The sequence below is a fragment of the Pristiophorus japonicus genome, chromosome 6 (genome assembly GCF_044704955.1).
Source record: "Pristiophorus japonicus isolate sPriJap1 chromosome 6, sPriJap1.hap1, whole genome shotgun sequence".
In the NCBI taxonomy this organism is placed as follows: Eukaryota; Metazoa; Chordata; class Chondrichthyes; family Pristiophoridae; genus Pristiophorus; species Pristiophorus japonicus.
In genome coordinates this window covers 258190661-258213342 of record NC_091982.1, presented here as the reverse complement: position 1 = coordinate 258213342, position 22682 = coordinate 258190661, and the positions used below count along the sequence as shown (strand labels likewise).

Below are 22682 nucleotides of genomic sequence, written 5' to 3'. Positions count from 1 at the left end.
TCTCCCCCATCAGTGGAAACATCCTCGCTGCATCCACCTTGTCAAGTCCCCTCATAATCTTATACGTTTCGATAAGATCACCTGAATTCCAATGAGTAGAGGCCCAACCTACTCAACCTTTCCTCATAAGTCAACCCCCTCATCCCCGGAATCAATTTGGTGAACCTTCTCTGAATTGCCTCCAAAGCAACTATATCCTTTCGTAAATATGGAAACCAAAACTGCACGCAGTATTCCAGGTGTGGCCTCACCAATACCCTGTACAACTGTAGCAAGACTTCCCTGCTTTTATACTCCATCCCCTTTGCAATAAAGGCCAAGATACCATTGGCCTTCCTGATCACTTGCTGTACCTGCATACTATCCTTTTGTGTTTCATGCACAAGTACCCCCAGGTCCCGCTGTACTGCGGCACTTTGCAATCTTTCTCCATTTAAATAATAACTTGCTCTTTGATTTTTTTTTCTTCAAAATCTGGAATGCACTGCCTGGAAGGGTGGTGGAAGCAGATTCAATAATAGCTTTCAAAAGGAAGTGGATATATACTTGAAAAGGAAAGATTTGCAAGGCTATGGAGAAAGAGCAGGGAGTGGAAGCAATTGGATAGCTCTTTCCAAGAGCCAGTACCTGCATGATGGGCCAAATGGCCTCCTTCTGGCCATTTCAATGATTCTATTAGCACTTCATAAACTTAAACCCTATTCTATTTAGCACCATTCTGTATATACCGTCCATCCTGAAAATGGAACAATTTTGAGTCCCTAATGCCTTTCTGGCACCTCATTATGAGTGAAGTCAAATTAATTGGGATAGACTTTCCTCTCAAGCAGACAGCGGATGTCCTGCGAGCAGAACGCGCTGTACTGAGACCCTGCCAAAACCCCCTCCCCCCACTTACCGTGAGACCCTCCGAAACCCCCTCCCCACCACTTACCATGAGACCCTGCCAAAGCCCCCTCCCCACCACTTACCGCGAGACCATCCGAAACCCCCTCCCCACCACTTACCGTGAGACCCTCTGAAACCCCCTCCCCACCACTTACCATGAGACCCTGCCAAAGCCCCCTCCCCACCACTTACCATGAGACCCTCTGAAACCCCCTCCCCACCACTTACCGTGAGACCCTCCGAAACCCCCTCCCCACCACTTACCATGAGACCCTGCCAAAGCCCCCTCCCCACCACTTACCGCGAGACCATCCGAAACCCCCTCCCCACCACTTACCGTGAGACCCTCTGAAACCCCCTCCCCACCACTTACCATGAGACACTGCCAAAGCCCCCTCCCCACCACTTACCATGAGACCCTCTGAAACCCTCTCCCCCCACTTACCATGAGACCCTGCCAAAGCCCCCTCCCCACCACTTACCGTGAGACCCTCCGAAACCTTCTCCCCCCACTTACCGTGAGACCCTCCGAAACCCCCTCCCCCCACTTACTGTGAGACCCTGTCAAAACCCCCTCCCCACCACTTACCGTGAGACCCTCCGAAACCCCCTCCCCACCTTCCGTGAGACCCTCCGAAGTCCCCTCCCCCCACTTACCGTGATACCCTCCGAAATCCCCTCCCCCCACTTACCATGATACCCTCTGTGTCATGTATCTCACACCACTGTATATAACTGTATCTCACCATGCTATACATGACTGTAACTAGATATGACCTGTAATCACAAGCATACTTTACCACCAGGGGTGCACTTGCAGGAGACACTGCATACCTGTTCCACACAGGTATATAAAGGCAGGTCTCAGGCAAGTGTGGCACTCGAGAGCTGTGAAATAAAGGTGCAGGTCCAGAGTGACCTTGACTTCAGCATATGCCTCGTGTAAGTCTGTACTGCAGGGTCAGGACTTTACACTCCGAAACATCCTCCCCGCTGCTTACCGTGAGACCCTGCCAAAACTCCCTCCCCCCACTTACCTGGAAGCCTGCGGGCGTCCCTTGATCTTCACCATCTGGTGGCCACTCTGCACCCACTTCATTCCCATTCCAGGCAGCCAATGGACCGGTGGCATTGAAATGAGGCCCAATGGTTAAAATTGCCGTGCCCTCGTGCTGCTCTGCCGGGCAGGGCATCAATTCGCTGGAGCAGTGTCCCGCCGGATACCGGCTCCGCGTTAAAATCCGCCCCTGTGTGTCAGTAAGCTATTTGACTGTGGAAGGTATTACAGCCGAGCCTGATGTCCACATGCGGACACCTTGTAGCCTGGGTCACCCGATAGCGATCAAGAGCCTGACCTCTGGCTGGTTTTCCACTTCCAACTGTACTCAAATCAAACCCTGACCCTGGGAGCTTCCTGGTGTGCATGGGATAGACTTTTTATATTTACCAGCTGGGTGTTAAGCATCACCCGAGCGGAGTGCAGATAGGAAGGTCTGGTGATGAGGATTACAGGCTCCTTCCAAACTGCACAGGAATTTTTATTCCATCCATTGAAATCGAAGCAAAATCAGGCGTGCAGTCCAACCAGCCAGAATTTGCTCTCTGTGCTCCACCTAAACAATCCTCACCGTTCAGTTAGGTGAAGATGAAAATCTCACCCCTATGTTTCGGTACCATACCGGACAATGCATTTGCTTACTGGACCAATAGGAAAGTGTCAGTTTCAACCGTAAAACCATTCACTACCAAGCAGTTATCAGATCCATTTTAAACAGCTTCATTCTGCTGTGATAGCGATCAAATCTCAGAGCCAAATAATTACACGACAGTCTTCTTTTTTATTAATATTGTTTTGCCACCTTGAAGCAAACATTAGCTGGAAGCTGAAGGTTGAGATAAGCTTGGATTTTGATTTAACAGTTTCTAGAGACCTGGCATCTGGTATGTCCCTTCCAGGGATCCAATTTCTCATTTGTGATGCAGCGTTGCCACACACAACCCCATCAGGAAGAACAGCCCATAACCTCCCGATAATGAATGTTTGACTGAGCTCGCTGTGACAGTTGGTCTGTCACAGTTGTTACTTAAAATGATTGCTTTAGTTTAAGCACAATGTGCTTCATGTCTGCTGCCTGCCCATAGCCACTAAAATTGATTTAGTTAGCATGTTCTGACTGATTTATATCTGTTATTGATACTAACTTCACTTTGTCTAGATTGTATGCTATGGCAAAACTAGACTGTTGACCCTTCTCTCACCTTCATTTACAGCATCTGCTGGTCTCTTTAGTACTTATCAGACATATTGATCAATATAATTTTTTTAAATCAACACAGAAAAAAATCAAAATTTATACTGCATTTCAGAAAAAATGTGCTGGTGAATTCAGAATGTGATTTGTTTTGTATATAAAATCTCTTCAATAACAGCTGCAGTTAGTAATGTTAGAATGTACAGTACAAATGAGGTAGAAGATACTGATTTATTGCTGTTCTGTATGGTTCCTGAATACCTCAGTAACAGCTCCTGGACATGTACTCTATAAATCCTGTTATGAAAAGCAATTCAATTGGATTTGGTATTTTATATATGGGTGATGAATGTTTCTATATCAACCTCTATGGGCCCAAATTTTCCTAGGAGTTGCTCCATTTTTTTTGGAGCAACTTGATTTTTCTGGAGTATCTTAAAAATTCCCATTCTGCACATTTAATTTGTGCCAGTGTAAGTGAGTTAGTTAGGATTTTTTTTAGTTTAATTTTTTTTTCAAAAGGGGGCATTACCAGCCTGTTTTGGCCATTTAAGCCAGTTTGGACAGCTAATAGTTGCTCCAAACTAACTTAGGCCAGCGTATGTAGCCACTTGTGGCCGCACAGAAAACCTTTGCGGAGAGCTAAGAAATCAACGCAGGTAGCCAGAGATGGGGGGTGGGGGTGGGGGGGGTGGGGCGGGAAGCGGAGAGGACCTTGCAAAGCACTAAACACCTTCACAACAGCTAATACAGATCTTATACTGTAACATTTGCATAATTTCCCGTTCCACTATATAATGCTTCATAAAATATGCACTTTTTAATACTATTTATATCAGAAGACAAAGGGCTAGACCACTTTGCTGGCCATCGCCCCAAAAATGGGCGTACGACGTCTCAGCCTTACTGATCACTAGAACATCGGCCATTTTTTTTTTGGAGCGATTTTCCACTCGCCGATAGTCCAGCGATTGTGAAATGGGAAATCCGAAATGTTGCCGATGTGACATTCGCCCACCGAACGGCCAGCAATGTGGAAGGCAAAAGTTTCCTTAGCAACGGGCTTCTGCGCATGTGTGGGTTTTTTTTTCCGGCCGACTGGCTTTTCCCGCATTGCAGGAGGTCAGGGGTCATCCACACGTGCACAGAAGGCACAGGGTGGGGCAGAGAGAGAGAGAGAGAGAGAGAGAATTGTTCGTTAAATTGTTTAAAATGTTTGTTCATAGTGGGGGGGGAGGTATGGGTGGGGGGGGAGGAGGGTGTTTGAAAAGAATTCTGTTCGCAATAAATGTTGTTAATGGTTTTAGCAATTGTTGTGCATTCTCTGATAAGGTTAGTTAACTTAGGCATTTTGAATAATTTAACATCTTTATTCTCTTGTAATAACATTACTTAAGTTAAGCATTAATGCCAGGCCAGTGCAGGCAAGGCTAAAACGTAACTCAGCGTAACTTAACACATATTGCAACTTTTATATAAACGTAATTGTTAATCTAAATGTAAATGTGATGATCCCCAAAGTAAGTTCATGCAAAGCGTTCCTTGATCAGCTTTGTGGCCGCGTAACTTCCACGGGGTACTGTTCTTCTGGGGGCGGGGGGCAGTTGTAAGACCACGGCTACATCGCCAGGCTGGTCCTCCCCAAGGTCCTCACCAGCCTCCTCCTCCTCCTCCTCCTCCTCCTCCTCCTCCTCCTCCTCCTCCTCACCAGCTGGCTCTTCCTTCTCCCCTCCTTCTGGAGGTGGACCTGCAGCCCCATCAGACATTTGCTGTCCTCTCCTTATTGCTAGTTTATGTAGCATGCAACACACCACAATAAACTCAGTGACCTGGTCAGGGTGGTACTGTAGGCTGCCACCAGAATGGTCCAAGCATCTGAAACGCTGCTTTAGGACTCCAATTGTCTTCTCGACGATGTTCCGTTTCACACTGTGGCTTTCTTTGTAACATTTCTCTGTTTCACTGACAGGATTACGCAGTGGGGTCATCAGCCAGCTGGCAAGGCCATATCCCTTATCCCCCAGCATCCAACCGTGACCATCTGGCTGATTGACAAACAGGTCAGGAATAGCACTCTCACGTAGGATGTGCGCATCATGGATGCTGCCAGGAAATGTAGCATTAACCGTCAGAATGAGTTGGTTGTGGTCAACAACAAGCTGCACATTTAGGGAGTGGAATCCTTTTCTGTTATGAAACACCTCCGCTTCTGTAAAGGTGCTTTCAGGGCGATGTGCGTGCAGTCTATTGCTCCCTGCACTTTGGGGCAGTTTGCTATTCTGGAGAAACCCAAAGCCCTCCCGGTCTGTGCCTTCCTGGTCATCGGGAAGCTTATATATTTCATTCTGTGAGCGTAAAGGGCTTCAGTTACCTGCCGATTGCAGCGTGTGCTGAGAGATACGACAGATGTCGCCAGCTGAAGCCTGAAAGGATACCGATGTGTAGAAGGATAGTGCTGCAGTAACCTTCACCTCAACGGACAGTGCGGTTCTGATGGTGTTGGAATGCTGCAAATCCCCCTTGATGAGCTCGCAAATCTCATCGATGACCTCCTTCCGCAAGCGCAGCCTCCTAAGACACGTGTTTTCAGACCAGTTGAGGTAAGATTGCTTTTCCAAGTACCTTCATTGGTTGTATGCTCGCCTCCTCTGTCTCTGTCTACGCATTACTCTGCCAACTCTTCGATTGATCCTTTCAGAAACCAGCGTGTGAGCAGTTACGAGTAATGGCACAGAAAGCATAGGCCCCATCACTAGCAATAATTTATTTCACTTTTTTTATAAATACACTTTTCAGTTTAAAAAATGCCTAATGTACTAAGCTACAATTGTACAATGAAATATAAGTATAAATCTGAGTCGATCTATCTGTAAAATAGTCTGAAATAACTCACAAATATCTCCGCTGCAGTTTTTTTGCTGCCACCTCCCTTCCTCCAAAATTCAAAATGATGTTGATAGTGCCCATTTCGATGAGGAAGGCCCGGGAAAAACAACTATTATCCAGCGATGTTCTCGGCAAGCGATCAGCGATATGCGGGCGATCACCTCAGCGATCAGTTCGGCAAAGTGAGCTGAAACTTAGGGGCTTAATTTTCTGCCGATGATTCTGGCCTAGTTTCTACTTTTTGGTCAAAATGGGCGATAGAGGCCTGTTTTGGGCGATATATGGGCGATGTGACGTGGAAAGTCTAGCCCAAAAGGTTTCGTAAAACCATTTATGAATCAAATATTTTGTTAGCAGGGCTATATTAATGCAAGTTGTTATCTTGTGTCATCACACCGTCGCGGGTGGTGCAATGATAGGAGTAATACAACTGGCCTTGTTGTCATCGGAGTTAGTGAGCAGAAAATCAATCGGGGTTCCAACTCCTGGTTGCTATCCATTGAGCCTGCTGGAACTGTTCTATGTGTCGAGGTCAGGTGAAAAGTTGGAACAGGCTGTGATGTCCCTTGTGGTCACATAGCCTGCCTTTCTCCAATTGTCAAGGCTCGGGCTTACACATGAATGAACGATGGTCACTTGGGCAAGGTACCTGAGGGTGCCCATGCAGTTACTCCCCAATAAGGCACCCGTGGGTGCTGATGGAATGTTCCCAACAGCGTATTTACGGGCATCCAGCAGTTGTTCACGAAGAATTGGTGGGACTTTAAAAAAAAAATTGACCTAAGTCATGATTACTACCAAAACAAAAGCCACGACCAGATATTTGCTGGTACTGAGAGTCCAAACCTAAGGCAAGTTTTCTCTGGTCATTACCTCTTAACAGCCAGTTGCATTGTGCCATTGACAGCGACTTTTTCTAAATAATTTAAAGAAACTCTCCTCTTTCCACCAACCCCCCCCCCCGATCAAAAGCCCCCCCCGCACCAACCTGTTTCTTGTGCGCAGGAAGGCAGTGGCCGGCCTGTGCGGCAGACCACTCAGCCCGGGATAGGGGCGGGACACATTGGGTCCTACGCTGCAGGCACACATCATCAAACAATCGTGGGAGGAGCTACTGAGCATGCAGACAGCTGCCGGCACTCTTGGGCGCGGGGCCCTAACTCTCTTTTTCCCCCCCCCCCCCCTCCCCCACCCCCCAATGGACTCGCCACGCCAAGCCCTGGGAGAGTTGGCAGAGGGGCCAGAATACCTTTTTTGGTGCCGCTTTGAGCGCAGGAAGTTGGCACAGCTCACGTAAGTGCGCCGATAAAACTGGAGGGCCAAATTTTGGCCCTGTATATGTACAGTATACAGTTAGTAAAAAGGAGCCATTTCTTCCACCTGTCACTAGTGTTTCTGTGTGCCTCTGTGTCAGCTCCTGCACATGTAAAGAAAGAACATTCATTTATATAGCGCATTTCACAATGTCTGGATGTCCCAAAGTGCACTACAGCCGATTAAGTACTTTTGAAATGGAGCCACTGTTGTGATGTAAGAAACGTCACAGCCAAAATGCTCCCACCAACAGCAATGTGATAAAGACTGGATAATCTGTCTTGGGTGTTGATTGAAGGATAGATATTAGCCACTACACTGGGGAGAACTTCCCTGCTCTTCTTCGAATAGTGACATGGGATTTTTTACGTCCACCAGAGCAGACAGTGCCTCGGTTTGAGGTCTCATCTAAAAGATGGCACCTCTGACAGGCAAGCAGTCCCTCAGCACCTGTGTGCTCAATGCTCTGGAGTGGTGCTTGAACCCATGACCTTCTGACTCAGAAGCAAGAATGCTACCAGTTGATCCATGGCTGACACCACCATGGGCCCGAAATTGGTCGCCATACCGCCGTGTACTGCCGACATACCGTCCAAAATCACAAAATTCATCAAAAAACACTGACAAACCGCCCAGCAGAAAATTCATCAGTGACATACCGTCCGCCCATGCAGACCACCGACATACCACCCAAAGTTACAAAATTCGTCACTTACCGCCGGAACTGCAGACCGCCCTGGAAAAGGTGGTTTTAATTCGATCTTCAGTCGGCGGTATTCATCTTTAATGGTAATAAAAATGTTGTCTCTCCCACCCCGCCCCCCCACCCCACAGCAATCTCTACCCCACCACATCGATCTATTTCCCCCCCCCCCCACACCGATCTCTTCCACCCCCGCACAGCGATATCTTCCCTCCCCCACACAGCACTATCATCTCCCCCCACACAGATCTCTTCCTCCCCCACACCGATCTCTTTCCCCCCTCCCCCCCCACTGATCTCTTCCCGCCCCACACAGCGATCTCCTGTCCTCCCCTCATAGTGATTTCCCTCCCCATAGCGACCCCCCCCCCCCACAGCAACCCCAACCCACAGTGATCTCCCCCCCCCCCCCACACAGCGATTCTCGCCCCCCCCACAAAGCAATCTCCCCCCCCCGCAGCGACCCCCCCCACAGCAACCCCAACCCACAGTGATCTCCCCCCCCCCCCACACAGCGATTCTCGCCCCCCCCACAAAGCAATCTCCCCCCCCGCAGCGACTCCCCCCCGCAGCGACTCCCTCCACAACGACCCCCCCACAGCAACCCCAACCCACAGTGATCTCCCCCCCCCCCCCCCCACACAGCGATTCTCGCCCCCCCACACAGCAATCTCCCCCCCGCAGCGACTCCCTCCGCAACGACCCCCCCACAGCAACCCCCGCCCACAGTGATTTCCCCCCCCCCCCCCAAACAGTGATTCTTCCCCCTCCCCACACAGCAATCTCCCCCCCCGCAGCGACTCCCTCCGCAACGACCCCCCCACAGCAACCCCCGCCCACAGTGATTTCCCCCCCCCCCCCCAAACAGTGATTCTTCCCCCTCCCCACACAGCAATCTCCCCCCCCGCAGCGACTCCCTCCGCAACGACCCCCCCACAGCAACCCCCGCCCACAGTGATTTCCCCCCCCCCCCCCCCAAACAGTGATTCTTCCCCCTCCCCACACAGCAATCTTCCCCCCCCCCGCAGCGACCCCCCCACAGCGACTCCCTCCACAACGACCCCCCCACAGCAACCCCCGCCCACAGTGATTCCCCCCCCCCCCCCCCCAAACAGTGATTCTTCCCCCTCCCCACACAGCAATCTTCCCCCCCCCCGCAGCGACCCCCCCACAGCAACCCCCGCCCACAGTGATTCCCCCCCCCCCCCCCCCAAACAGTGATTCTTCCCCCTCCCCACACAGCAATCTTCCCCCCCCCCGCAGCGACCCCCCCACAGCAACCCCCGCCCACAGTGATTTCCCCCCCCCCCCCCCAAACAGTGATTCTTCCCCCTCCCCACACAGCCATCTCCCCCCCCCCGCAGCGACTCCCCCCACAGCGACTCCCTCCACAATGACCCCCCCACAGCAACCCCCGCCCACAGTGATCCCCCCCCCCCCCCCCCCCCCCAAACAGTGATTCTTCCCCCTCCCCACACAGCAATCTCACCCTCTGCAGCAACTCCCCCCCCCCCCCCCCCTCCCGATCCCCCACCCACACAGCGATCTCAGGCCGGCACACAGCGATCAGAAGCTGCACATATAATCCAGCTGTTAATGTTACAGCAGAAAGAGATACATCTGTGCTTACAGCAATCACTGACATTCACCATGTCATTTAACCTCAACCACTGTACACCTCACAACAGCTTTGTTTAAAAAGTGAACAGTTTTAAACATCACCAAGTTCCTCGCTTTATATCTATATTCCAAAAACCATCTCAAAAAAACAAAACTGAACCTCATTTAAAAGTACAGCACATGCAAGCATGCTCATTGTAAGTAAATAAAACCCCCAAGATACGGTTTACTATCAAAATAAATAGCTGCTATTTTGTACAAGGGAATATTGGACATCTTAGTTGGCAGTACCAAACATCCGTGAGAATGAATAAACATATTTGAATATGCACATTGTTTTCATTAGATACAGTTGCTTCACTCTACAAATACACAATGTAATATTGATGGTATCCCCCCCCCCCCCCACAGCGCTTCCAGGCCGCAGTCTCTGTGGACGCTTGTCTGTGCCACTCGGGGGGGGCGGAGCTTGAAAGCCGCGTGCGGACAACTCGCGGGCCGAAGATTTCCGAGTGAAGGGGCCTCTCCGCCGCACACCGCCGGCTGCACTCCGCTCAGCTTACCGCCGAGAAAAAGTTGATCAAAATCCCGCACACTCCGCCCCAGCAGTAAAAAAAAAACGACACACCGAAAACATAGAAACATAGAAACATAGAAAATAGGTACAGGAGCAGGCCATTCGGCCCTTCTAGCCTGCACCGCCATTCAATGAGTTCATGGCTGAACATTCAACTTCAGTGCCCCCATTCCTGCTTTCTCGCCATACCCCTTGATCCCCCTAGCAAACGGGCGGACCATCTGTTCGACCAATTTCGCCCCCTATGTCCGGTCGTGTGTACAATCATCATCATCGGCAGTCCCTCAAAATGAGGATGACTTGCTTCCACGTCAAAAAAGGGCGAGTACACAGGTGTTTCAATGAAGGACCCGAACTACATCCTGAGGGGTGGAAGATGCCGGTGGGTGGATTTTTTTTTTAACGTGGGGTGACCGTTGCACACCAGCCACCACACGGGCTTTGACGGAGCTCGGTCTTGGTCCAGTGGCAAGGGTTTACCCAAGACGACTGGAGACCAGCTCTGCTGCACGGACCGAGTGCGCGCACATATCGCGGTGTGGGCTGGGCCCGTGCTGCCCCCTGGGCCCCTGGCCCCGAACACACGCCTCCCTGCTTCCCGATCACATCCCTCGACAGTCTCTTAGTGTGTACAGTACACACTAAGTAACACTATATTGTTTGTATATGCCTATGTGGTAGCTGCTGCACCCATACACTGACACAAAAGGAGAAATTTTAACTGCTAGGCTGGAAGCCAGGGAGACACGTGGGCTGCTCATCCCAGAGTTTTCATAGGAGGAGCGGCTGATAATAACTGCTGGGCCTTATTTGCTTCTGCCAAGCCAGCCAGGCAGACCGAGATTGACATCTCCCATCCATCAAGCTGCCTGTGAAGGTGCGAACAGCTCACCTCAATTATTCAGATGAGACCAATTTTCGTTGACCCTTGGGGCTTTTGTTTTGTGTGTACGGTGCCTCCGTAGCATCGAGTCTGATCCTGAAAACGGGTCCAGACACTTTTTACCCCAATAACTGACCGCTCATGTCCTCCGGTGTTATGGATCTTGTGTGCAAATTGGCTGCTGTTGCATTTGCCTACATAGTTCCCACATTACAACAGTGACTACACTCCAAAAGTATTTCATTGGCTGTAAAGCACTTTGAGACATCCGGTGATGGTGAAAGGCGCTATATGAATGCAAGTCTTCCTTTCTTTATAATAAATAATGTCAAAACAATTTGCATTTATATGTAACAGCGATTACACTTTAAAAAAATAGTTAATTGAATGTCCTGCAGATTTGATAAGTGTTTTTAAATGTCAGTGTGTATTTGCAACACAAAAGTTCTGATTGGTCCCCTTGGATGACAAGACCAGATTTCTGATTGGCCCCTGTAGAGGATAAGACACACCCAGCAGTTTATCTGGAATGTATAATTAGATCCTGCCTGCCTGATTAATCAACTGCTTTGCAATGTGCAATTTGATCCATTCATTCTGACTGTCAAGCTCCAGACAGATCTCACGGTACTGCTTTCAGAGAACAGACAGGGCTCACCCTCACGGGTTAGGACTTTCTCCCCCACCCCCACATATGTTCCTTGCCCCCCCCCCCCCAACAAGTTCCTTCCCACCCACCGCGTTCCTGACCACCTCCCTCCCCCCGCCCCCCCCCCCCCCAACAAGTTCCAGATCTTCTCCACCCCCCCACCCCGGGTTCCTGACCTTGCTCTCCCCCCCCCCCCCCCCCCCATCCCAAATTCCTGAACCCCCTCCCCCCTCACCACGCCCGCCGAGTTCCTGACCTCCCCCACCCCGGGTTCCTGACCTTGGCTCACGTCTGTCTTATTGTAAACTCCAACACATATACATTATATACTGGTGAAAGGAACATTTCACTTGTGTCTGATACTGGCTCAATGCCACGTTCTGAAGCACACAATAGACCACAAGGGTGAAAGATAGCATTTGCCTCACACACCAGTTAAGAGGTGGTGGGTTATTTCTGTTAAGTGCTGTACAGCTCATGCACATCCCAGTATCAACTCCTCTACATGTCTCGTGCACAGTATGAAAAATGTAACAGTGCATTCATGTCTGTTACTGATGTATGTTGATGTTTGTGCACTAATAGCTAGAAACTGTAGATGATTGAAAGGTTTGCAACTGATGCCAGAATCTATGGATTTCCCATCATTCTCACTAACATGGAAGTAATCTTTCAGTCAGCATCTTCTAAGCTCTATAAAAAACCATCTGCTACCATTACTTTAATTCTGAAAGTTATGAAAAGTTCACATACTTTGGGAGCTTACTATTCAATCACATTCTCATTGACCAAGAATTGCTGACATGGATCAAATAGGCAAACACCATATTTGGACAACTCAAAGGTTGAGCCAGCAAATAGCATGGAACTCCATGCCACGCAATAGCACCGAACTCAACGTGAGAATAAACTCATGAAGCTTTACTCTTCACTGCCCTTTCATACCAAAGCTATGTGATGCCACACTGGACTGAAATGTCCAATTTAACGTGGTGTGTACTGTACTGGTGCCTTGGAGCTGACATTAAGGCAGCTATGTATGATAGGTAGATAGCTCTTTGATTTGAAGTTGACTGGTATTATAAGTGCCCTTCTTGCATTTCAATATATTTCTACATATAGCTTTGAAGGCCAATTCAGGGTCTGTTAATCACACCACTTTTGAGAACTGGATAAGGCCCATGATATAGTACCATCAGGAAGAAGGACAAAGCAAATTCCTGACCAATGAATATCAAATCTGTGCTGGTGAATTGAGAACTGAAATGGATAGGCACATTCACAGCCTGTTAAAGTGAGTCCTCTACAGCAAGCTGAAGAACGGCAAATCTGTCCTCAGAGGTTTTTGGAATGCCTAGATCATTATTGCAACTGTGTTGAATATTTATAAACTGAGCTCCATAGGCTGATAATATCCATTTAAGAATATTTGACAGTGGCTTGCCTGCAGATATAAGAGGCTGTGGTGATGTCAGCCTTACAATGACAAATTCAATAACACAAATTGCACTTGACTGGAGATTATGATTTGCATTGAGTGCTCTCTTCCAGTATCCATTTGGGATATCTCCACGTACAGAAAATGTGATCTCAGTCCCTGCTGGGGACCCATATTACTCAATTTTGAACAATTGAGGTTTAGAAACTGAATAATATATATCCACTGTAGGGACATGTACATATAGTACTGTATCGACCAACTTCTGTTAGGGCTGTACTGCTTCCTGTTACAACTAGATCTCTGTTGCAACTTATTCATTTTTTTTTTGTACAGATTTATGAATAATTAAATTATCTTGATACCATTTTAAAACAGTGGGGGTTTGAATGTCCTGTTGCATTTACCCTGTTTTAATACAAATGCAAATGTCGGTACATGACTTCACATCGAAGCATAAGCCTGAACAACAGTTAAATATTGTGGGCCCGAAATTGTCCCGCACCCCATCCAGGGACGGAAACCTTCCAGGCAGTAAGTAACCTTCCGGTCAGTTATTGCCCGGGTGGGACGTCCCGCTCTGGCGTGGACTTGCCCCCCCTCGAACGAGGCGGAATGCTGACTCGAGCGCACTGCGCCATTTCAGGGACACTTCCCGAGGCGTCAGCGCGTGCTGAGGTCATCGCTGTGCTGAAGAAGTCGACACTATGCGGAAGCTCCACATGGCGCTGACGCACCACAACACCCCTCCCCTTCAGTTAAAGGGAAAGTCCGCTGCGGGCTCTGCAGGTCCTTTGGTGCCCAGCAGCCAACGACGAGTGCCGGGCTGCATGATGGCGTCTGGTCAAGATGAGGGCCGCCATTTTCAAGCCAACGGAAGAGTCGACTGGGGCCCCCAAAAAAATGGCAGCCTGGTGCCCACATGGCCTTCCCTTTGAGGGGTACCCCCACACAGATGTCCGCACCCTGCGAAGTGGGCACGGACATCAGCCCACGCTGGTCTCGCGCCCCCGCAGGGCCATTTTCCCCCCGCAGGGTGCAAAGGAGTCGGTGCGCATGGCGATGACGTCATCGCCGGGTGCGCTGCGGCCCAAGAGACAAATCGCGGGGCACTGCGCTGACTTCAAATCGCCCCCTAAATCCCAGGGGGCAATTTTGGCCCAAACGTAACCGCCGCCCGCCCCTGAGCGAAAAGGCAATTGCGCATCGTTGGCACCTCCCAGGGCACCCGGGGCAATTTCGGTTTTTTCCTCTTCTCCTCCTCCAAAGAATAAAGTTCACATGCTTAGTTTTGCAGCAATGTTCTAAGATAACTGTTGGAGAATGTTAGGTTCCAGGCTACTGGAGACAAAATTGACAATTTTGACTTGGCCCACATCAGCATAAGTATACGGGCATGCAGTACTGAAGGTTATCACTTCTGGCAAAGTCACTTAAGATCCCTATCTCTAATGTGGGCATTGGCTCAGGCTTTGAGTGCTCAGATGATTCAGCGATTCTTTTTTTTTCACAGAACCAGGGGAGGACCTAAAGGGGCGGAGCATCAGCACTGAACCGGTGCCAAAGGCAGAAAGCAAAGAGAAAGGGGCTCATAGTGCTTCAGGAGAACCAATCAAATCTCAGGAATGGGATGGAAGCCCTGGGCCAACAGCACCGGTGTCCAGTCGAATGGGAAGGTCCTCAGTTAGCCCGACTCTGCTCGCGGGGCATAACAGCTCGGACATCATGCGGCAAGGTAACAGATTGTCGAACCCTCTGCTAACCAGAATATGCATTCAAAATAGAGTGACCCCAGAACTATTTCAGTTTCTTCACATTCCCTGTACTTCAGTAATAATAAATTTACAACATTTGCTGCTCTAAGACTGAGCCTCAGCCCAAATTGACGCTCAAGAGAATATTCTAGAAAATCTTGCTACAGGGTAATGTTGTTCTATTGAATGTTACATATATTTGAGGGTGTTATTCCAGATATTTTCTTGGGTTCAGCATCTCCAACCATTTCTATAGACCAGCTCTTGCCCTCTGGCCCAATGTGTTCCTTTACTTGACTGATATCGAAATAATTTATCGTGCATCCATGGGCCCAACAGCAAACTCTTGTTGCAGTATTTTGGCTTGCTGGGTTTCAGAAGGTGATAAAATAACTAAACCATGGCTTAGAATATACACTGGCAAACATATTATTAAACAGTAAATAGATAAGAGAACAGAAGCAATGGCACACTGTAGAATTTACAGTAGTTACAGTACGTTGCCTGAATATTAAACTTCATGTGGGACTGTATAGCTGACCATCCACCGGGTTCCTCCCTGAGCTGCACATAGATCTCTCTCTCTGATGGCCTCAAGTGGATTATCCGATTTTTATAAGACAGGCTGAGAAATACTATTTTAAAAAAGCATTGAAGAAAAGATTGCCATGGAATTTGGAGATTTCTTGCCCCTGGTGATGTTATTTATCAGACTTCCAGCAATAGCCAATAGTAGTGGATTTGGAGAAAGCAAACTTACACAAGGGTATATTTTATAATTTAGTGTGCATGCAGAGTTCATACTGGAACTGCAAGACAGTGGGCTCAGTTTGCAGTCACACACTTTTTCAGTCATTAAAGCAATAAATTGCAAAATTTGCCCAGTATCATAAACATGTTGCTGGATGGCAGCTATTACCTCTCCTTTGTGTAATGCATTCTAGGGAGGAAGACATTGTGGCCTTGAAAATCTGGGGGGCATTGGGGAGGATATCCACACATCAGGGTCAGCCATCCATGGCTTCTGCCACTGATTTCACCAAAGTTCGCAGAGTCAGAGGGGGAAGACTGTTTACAATATACGTAGATGACCTGGAAGAGGGGACAGAGTGTAGTGTAACAAAATTTGCAGATGACACAAAGATTAGTGGGAAAGCGGGTTGTGTAGAGGACACAGAGAGGCTGCAAAGATATTTAGATAGGTTAAGCGAATGGGCTAAGGTTTGGCAGATGGAATACAATGTCGGAAAGTGTGAGGTCATCCACCTTGGGGAAAAAAAACAGTAAAAGGGAATATTATTTGAATGGGGAGAAATTACAACATGCTGCGGTGCAGAGGGACCTGGGGGTCCTTGTGCATGAATCCCAAAAAGTTAGTTTGCAGGTGCAGCAGGTAATCAGGAAGGCGAATGGAATGTTGGCCTTCATTGCGAGAGGGATGGAGTCCTAAAGCAGGGAGGTCCTTCTGCAACTGTATAGGGTATTGGTGAGCCGCACCTGGAGTACTGCGTGCAGTTTTGGTAACCTTACTTAAGGAAGGATATACTAGCTTTGGAGGGGGTACAAAGACGATTCACTAGGCTGATTCCGGAGATGAGGGGGTTAGCTTATGATGATAGACTGGGTCTTTACTCGTTGGAGTTCAGAAGGATGAGGGGTGATCTTCTAGAAATATTTAAAATAATGAAAGGGAGAGACAAGATAGAGGCAGAGAGGTTGTTTCCACTGGTCGGGGAGACTAGAACTAGGGGGCACAGCCTCAAAATACGCGGGAGCCAATTTAAAACCGAGTTGAGAAGGAATTTCTTCTCCCAGAGGGTTGTGAATCTGTGGAATTCTCTGCCCAAGGAAGCAGTTGAGGCTAGCTCATTGAATGTATGCAAATCACAGATAGATAGATTTTTAACCAATAAGGGAATTAAGGGTTATGGGGAGCTGGCGGGTAAGTGGAGCTGAGTCCACGGCCAGATCAGCCATGATCTTGTTGAATGGGGGAGCAGGCTCGAGGGGCTAGATGGCCTACTCCTGTTTCCTAATTCTTATGTTGTTATGAGTCTCAGGCCTGGGGAGAGACTTGTTACCTTCCCACCCAGAAAGGGGAAACAAACTGCCTGCAGTGGCTCCCTATGTTGGGGGCTATTATTAAAAACTTTCCCCCTCATCTTTGGAGGTTTAAGCCCTAATCTCAGTTTAGAGCCCGGGGAGCTCCATATCTACCCCTTTTTGTTGAGTCCATCTGATCACAGCAGGCATACCTGCACTGCACCTACAGTGTCATCCTTGGCTCAGTAATGGCCCCCTCGCCTCTGAATCAGACAGTTGTGGGTTCAAGCCCCCTTTCAGAGATTTGAGCACATAATCCAGGCTGACACTTTAGTGCTGTACTGAGGAATGCTACACTTCGGAGGAGACAGCTTTTGGATAAGACATTAAACCGAGGTCCCGTCTGCCAAAGGTGGATGTAAAAGACCCTAATTATGAGAGACAGGTGGATTTACATCTGAGGTCATTTAGTTGCATCTGCCCTGAGTTAACCATCTGTATCCACAGATGAAACCTGTGAAAATCTGCCTTTACTATTTATGCTTCACTAGAAAGGCAATCAAAGAAATTTGCTGTCTATTTAATTCAGATCTTCTGACAAGTTTCAGGACAGGGATGGTTCAGCCAGTGGTTGCCAAGTTGGCCACAGCCTTGAATTTCTATGTTACTGGATCCTACCAAGTAACCGTGCAGAACACATGCCAAATTTTGTGATACTTTTATTCTGTTCTTCGCCCCACGAAAATCTTCTGGCTTACCATCTTTCGGATGAGACGTTAAACTGAGGCCCCGTCTGCTCTCTGAGATGGACTTAAAAGATCCCATGGCATTATTTCGAAGAAGAGCAGGAGAGTTATCCCCGGTGTCCTGACCAATATTTATCCCTCAATCAACATAACAAAAACAGATTATCTGGTCATTATTACATTACTGTTTGTGGGAGCTTGCTGTGTGCAAATTGACTGTCGCGTTTCTTACACTCTAAAAGTACTTAATTGGCTGTAAAGTGCTTTGAGACGTCCGGTGGTTGTGAAAGGCGCTATATAAATCCAAGTCTTTCTTTCAAGTCTTTCTTTACTGCCGTGCTAAGATCTCCCGCCCACCCACCAAGGTCCTCCCTTCCTCCGCCCCCAGCAGATCCAACAGATTGCAGGTGCAGCAGGTAATCAGGAAGGCGAATGGAATGTTGGCCTTCATTGCGGGAGGGATGGAGTACAAAAGCAGGGAGGTCCTTCTGCAACTGTACAGGGTATTGGTGAGGCTGCACCTGGAGTACTGCGTGCAGTTTTGGTCACCTTACTTAAGGAAGGATATACTAGCTTTGGAGGGGGTACAGAGACGATTCACTAGGCTGATTCCGGAGATGAAGGGGTTACCTCATGATGATAGATTGAGTAGACTGGGTCTTTACTCGTTGGAGTTCAGAAGGTTGAGGGGTGATCTTATAGAAACATTTAAAATAATGAAAGGGATAGACAAGATCGAGTTGGAAGAGAGGTTGTTTCCACTGGTCGGGGGACTAGGGGGCACAGCCTCAAAATACGGGGGAGCCTATTTAAAGCCGAGTTGAGAAGGAATTTCTTCTCCCAGAGGGTTGTGAATCTGTGGAATTCTCTGCCCAGGGAAGCAGTTGAGGCTAGCTCATTGAATGTATTCAAGTCACAGATAGATAGATTTTTAACCAATAAGGGAATTAAGGGTTACGGGGAGCGGGCGGGTAAGTGGAACTGAGTCCACGGCCAGATCAGCCATGATCTTGTTGAATGGCGGAGCAGGCTCGAGGGGCTAGATGGCCTACTCCTGTTCCTAATTCTTATGTTCTTATGTTCTTAGACCCAACTTGCCAGTCGGTTCTGGGCAGAAGACGGCCAATTTTCTGCAGCACCAAACTGGTGAGCTGCAGACCAGAGTCCAGTTGGCACCTGAACGTTCTGAATTGGATGGCTCGGCAGTAATTTTCTGTTTGATTGCCTTTTCTGTGGAAAGAAGGGGGTCATTTTCAACTCGACAGGAGCAGAAAACTATTTACTGCAACCACCAGTTTTCCACCCACACTGAAAGCAAAAACTACATTCATACTGGGAGGGTTTACAGAGCCCCGAATCAAAAGGCTTACTTTTGAGGAATACCTTCATGTATTTTTGGGTGAATTCTATTTTATTGTTTGCAAATTTACATCAAGTGAGAGATATCAGCACTGGCAAAAGGAACACTTTTAGCCTTGATATCAGGATCAATAATTGAAGGTCAGCTGTTACTGCGGGTGTGGACCAGGTTAACATAAGGAGGAGTTTTAGTGAAAGTACCTCATTTAACTTTACACCACTTATATTATCAGCCTTATTTTTTTTTTAAACTTGGATAATGTGCTTATTTTAAGTTTCTTTCTGTGTTGTTTTAATTAAGTCATTGGCCCATTGAGTTTTTTTAAAAGATGGACATAAAGTTAGAAATTTCTTTTGGTGATATTAGCAAATGAATGCTTAATGTATGTGAATGACACTCCTCGGTCTGTATTTTAATTGAGGTATTAAAGTAAATAGGTTAATACCTCCATTAATATAGTGGGCAGAAGCAGGTTATAGGACTGCGTGAAGCGTTCATTGAATGATGTCACCAATGGTAATTTCTAGACCATTGAAAGTGTGTTAACCAAGTTGCTAAAAATAGTTAAAAAGATCAGAATCATTTCTGCCCCTTATCCAAAGCCATGACATAGGGGTTAAATGTGGCTTTATTTTCCTACTGCTGTGGATTGCATTCTCAAAAGGAGCATAAACTGGCTTTCTGATAAAGATGGTTTTATCTTCCGCTTCTTTTCTAACTCGTCTTTACTTCCACAGAGTCCAAGGCAAGCTGCAAGCTTGGTCGTTCTGCTTCTACTTCAGGTGTGCCTCCTCCATCAATCACTCCTCTCAGGCAGTCCAGCGAGTTGCAACAGAGCCAGGTACCATCGCTAGCCAGTCCAGAGTGACCTCACGGTTCAACATGCCAAAAAAAAAGTTTGTCACATGTCTGTCCTCCATTTTATTGCCAGCTTGTTGCCGTCTCTCTCTGTGTCAGTCATTGGCAGTAGCAGGTTTCCGAAAGGCAGGACACTCTCTGTTTGTGGCTCATCTTTCAGTCTTTCTTTTTTAACTGAAAAAAAAAACTTTTCATCCTGTAATATCTGACTGTGAACGAGATGTACTCTACATACATAAATATATAGACTTTTCTGACTTCATTGTTTTGTGTGTTTTAGCAGATTTGTGTGTCTTTGAAATGAACAAATCTGATAAAAAAAAAATGTCTCCGATCTGTCCTTGCTGGTGTACATTTTTTTCTTCGCTGTGTTGTCATAAAGACTTGCAGTGTTGTGATGTTTTGTTGCTAACTTGTACATCTTTTAGTGTAGTCGATCTTCTTTGTTGTTGTTTCTTGCTTGTTTTGATGTTTGTCTGTTCTTTTGTGATCATATCACATTTTGTGTACATTGTCTTTATTAAAACTGCTAAGAACATTTCACAAGAGGAGTTGGGAGCACTGGAAATCTTTGCTATTAATTCATTATGGTGGGCTGTCTGTCAAAGTTCCTTATATGGAAAGAAAGAATTTTCAGGAAGAGTATTGGAGGCTGGCAAGAATGGAGGGTCTTCTGAGGGAACTATGTAATGAACAGTATCCCCATGATTATATTACCTCCTGTAACCGAGACTGCTGGTCTATGATTTTCATAGAAACATGAAAAGCGTTTCAGAGTCTGCCCTCTCTCCCCTAAAACATTGGTAACTATCCCAGGAAATCTTGTAGTCCCATTTAATAAAATGGAATTTGCCTTATTCCAATTATAAATGCATGAAATTGTGAGATCTGATACCATAAACATCAGTAAAAGTCCTGGAATTCGAAGTAACCAAAATGCAATTCAGTCAAACTAAACATTTTACTGCATATTTTATGTACTGTGTAATGTCCCAGTTGATTGTTTTCTGATGGTAGCTGTTTAGATCTCGTTATAGTGAGAGTCAACTGTTTCCTGGTGTCATCACTTGAGTCCACCCATACACTTTGGCAGTAAGTGAACAGATGACCTTATCAGCCAGTGTTCAATTTTTTTGTTAATGTCCCTGTGACAAGCAGAAGACAAAATTATAGCAGGTACTAACGTTATGTGACACAAAGGAATTCACTGGCAAATGATCTTTTGGAATTTCGAGCAAAATCTTGTAAAACCCTACAATCAGTCTCATGGGCAGTCAGTCTGAACTTGTTTAGGCCAAAAACGTTGTAACATTATTACACTGATGATATTTGGCACAGCGCACACACAAACGAATGACAGGCCAGAAATGTCCAGAAATGGTAAGTAATCACATTTCTTTTTTTTTAAATCAGCATGAAATGGGAAAAAAGAAGTTTTTTTTTTTTTCGGTATATTTATTTTATATGTTAAAGAATACGCTCCCTGGGAGGGAGCAGTAAAAGCACCATCGAGGGCCAAGTGATCAGTATATTTGTAGGACAGTTTTGGAACCTTGTAATTGCTTTACAGCCTTTTTAAGTTTCTCTTCAGAAATCATTAATCCATAACAATTCACAATCCGTCATTGCTTTCTGTTATCATAGAATCATTGAAATTTACTGCACAGAAGGAGGCCATTTGCCCCATCGTGTCCGTGCCTGTTGACAAAGAGCTATCCAGCCTAATCCCACTTCCCAGCTCTTATCTTTGAGATGTCTCCTCTGAGCTTGCTGTGTATAAATATATATATATATTTTTTTTAATTCGTTGCCAATCTTTCCAATTCTTTGTCAAATCACAAACGCCAGAGGTCACCTTGCACACATCAAGGATCACTCTGCACCAATGCTCTTAGCCAAAAGGCCTAGAGCCACTGCACCGTTCCTGGAAGTACTGCAATACCAGGTTCGTGCCATGGAGGTGGATGGGTCAGGCCCCCCACACACCTCCATGGAGGTGGATGGGTCAAACTACCCCACCCACCACCTATTTCCAAAAAGCATAGGAGAACCACCTTCCTGATCCAGGGAGAACCACGTTGGGGTCATGGTTACTCCCCTGTCAGGTCAGTTACGCATGATCTTAGCCAAAAGACTGAGAAATATTACGACCAACCCAATTATTGAAAGAGGTGTTGCTAATTGCCTCAATGTAAATCGTGTGGTTTCTATCATGGGCTGTAATGTCAGATTTAGGTCTGGGTGGCACGTTAAAAATCTACCTCAGTATCCCTACAGACTGACCCAGGAACATTTAGGAGAGAGAATAGGAAAGAGAGGGGCTATTCAATGGTCAATCAACCAATCATTACCAAGCACAAAACAGGACATCTGGCCAATAGAGCAGTGTCCAGTTTACATGTGTCAACGTTGCAGTGTCCTCATTATCCCTTACAATTGAACATTACACTTTGACTAAATCCAGTTGATTAGCATAACAATGGATCATTTAGATGCTTGCTTCCCATTACTTCCATTTTATGTCACATCAAGGTAGTGATCAAAATCTTTTTTTTTTTAACTATAGATTATATAGAATCTACAGCACAGAAACAGGCCATTCACCCCAAATAGTCACTGCTGGCGTTTATACTCCACATAAGCTTCTCCAACTCTAATTACCTCTTCCCACCTATCCTCATATCGCTCTGTTCACTTCTCCCTCATGTATG

The 22682-nt window shown here is 47.0% G+C and overlaps 1 protein-coding gene across 1 annotated transcript in view; it reads left to right on the top strand.

The window, feature by feature from the left end:
* nyap2a (neuronal tyrosine-phosphorylated phosphoinositide-3-kinase adaptor 2a) overlaps positions 1-22682 on the top strand; it is a 141731-nt gene that overhangs the window by 97274 nt on the left and 21775 nt on the right. Inside the window, exons 4-5 of the mRNA XM_070884128.1 lie at positions 14724-14945; positions 19851-19966. Of these exons, the coding sequence (XP_070740229.1) occupies positions 14724-14945; positions 19851-19966 (338 nt within the window). The remainder of the gene's footprint in view (positions 1-14723; positions 14946-19850; positions 19967-22682) is intronic.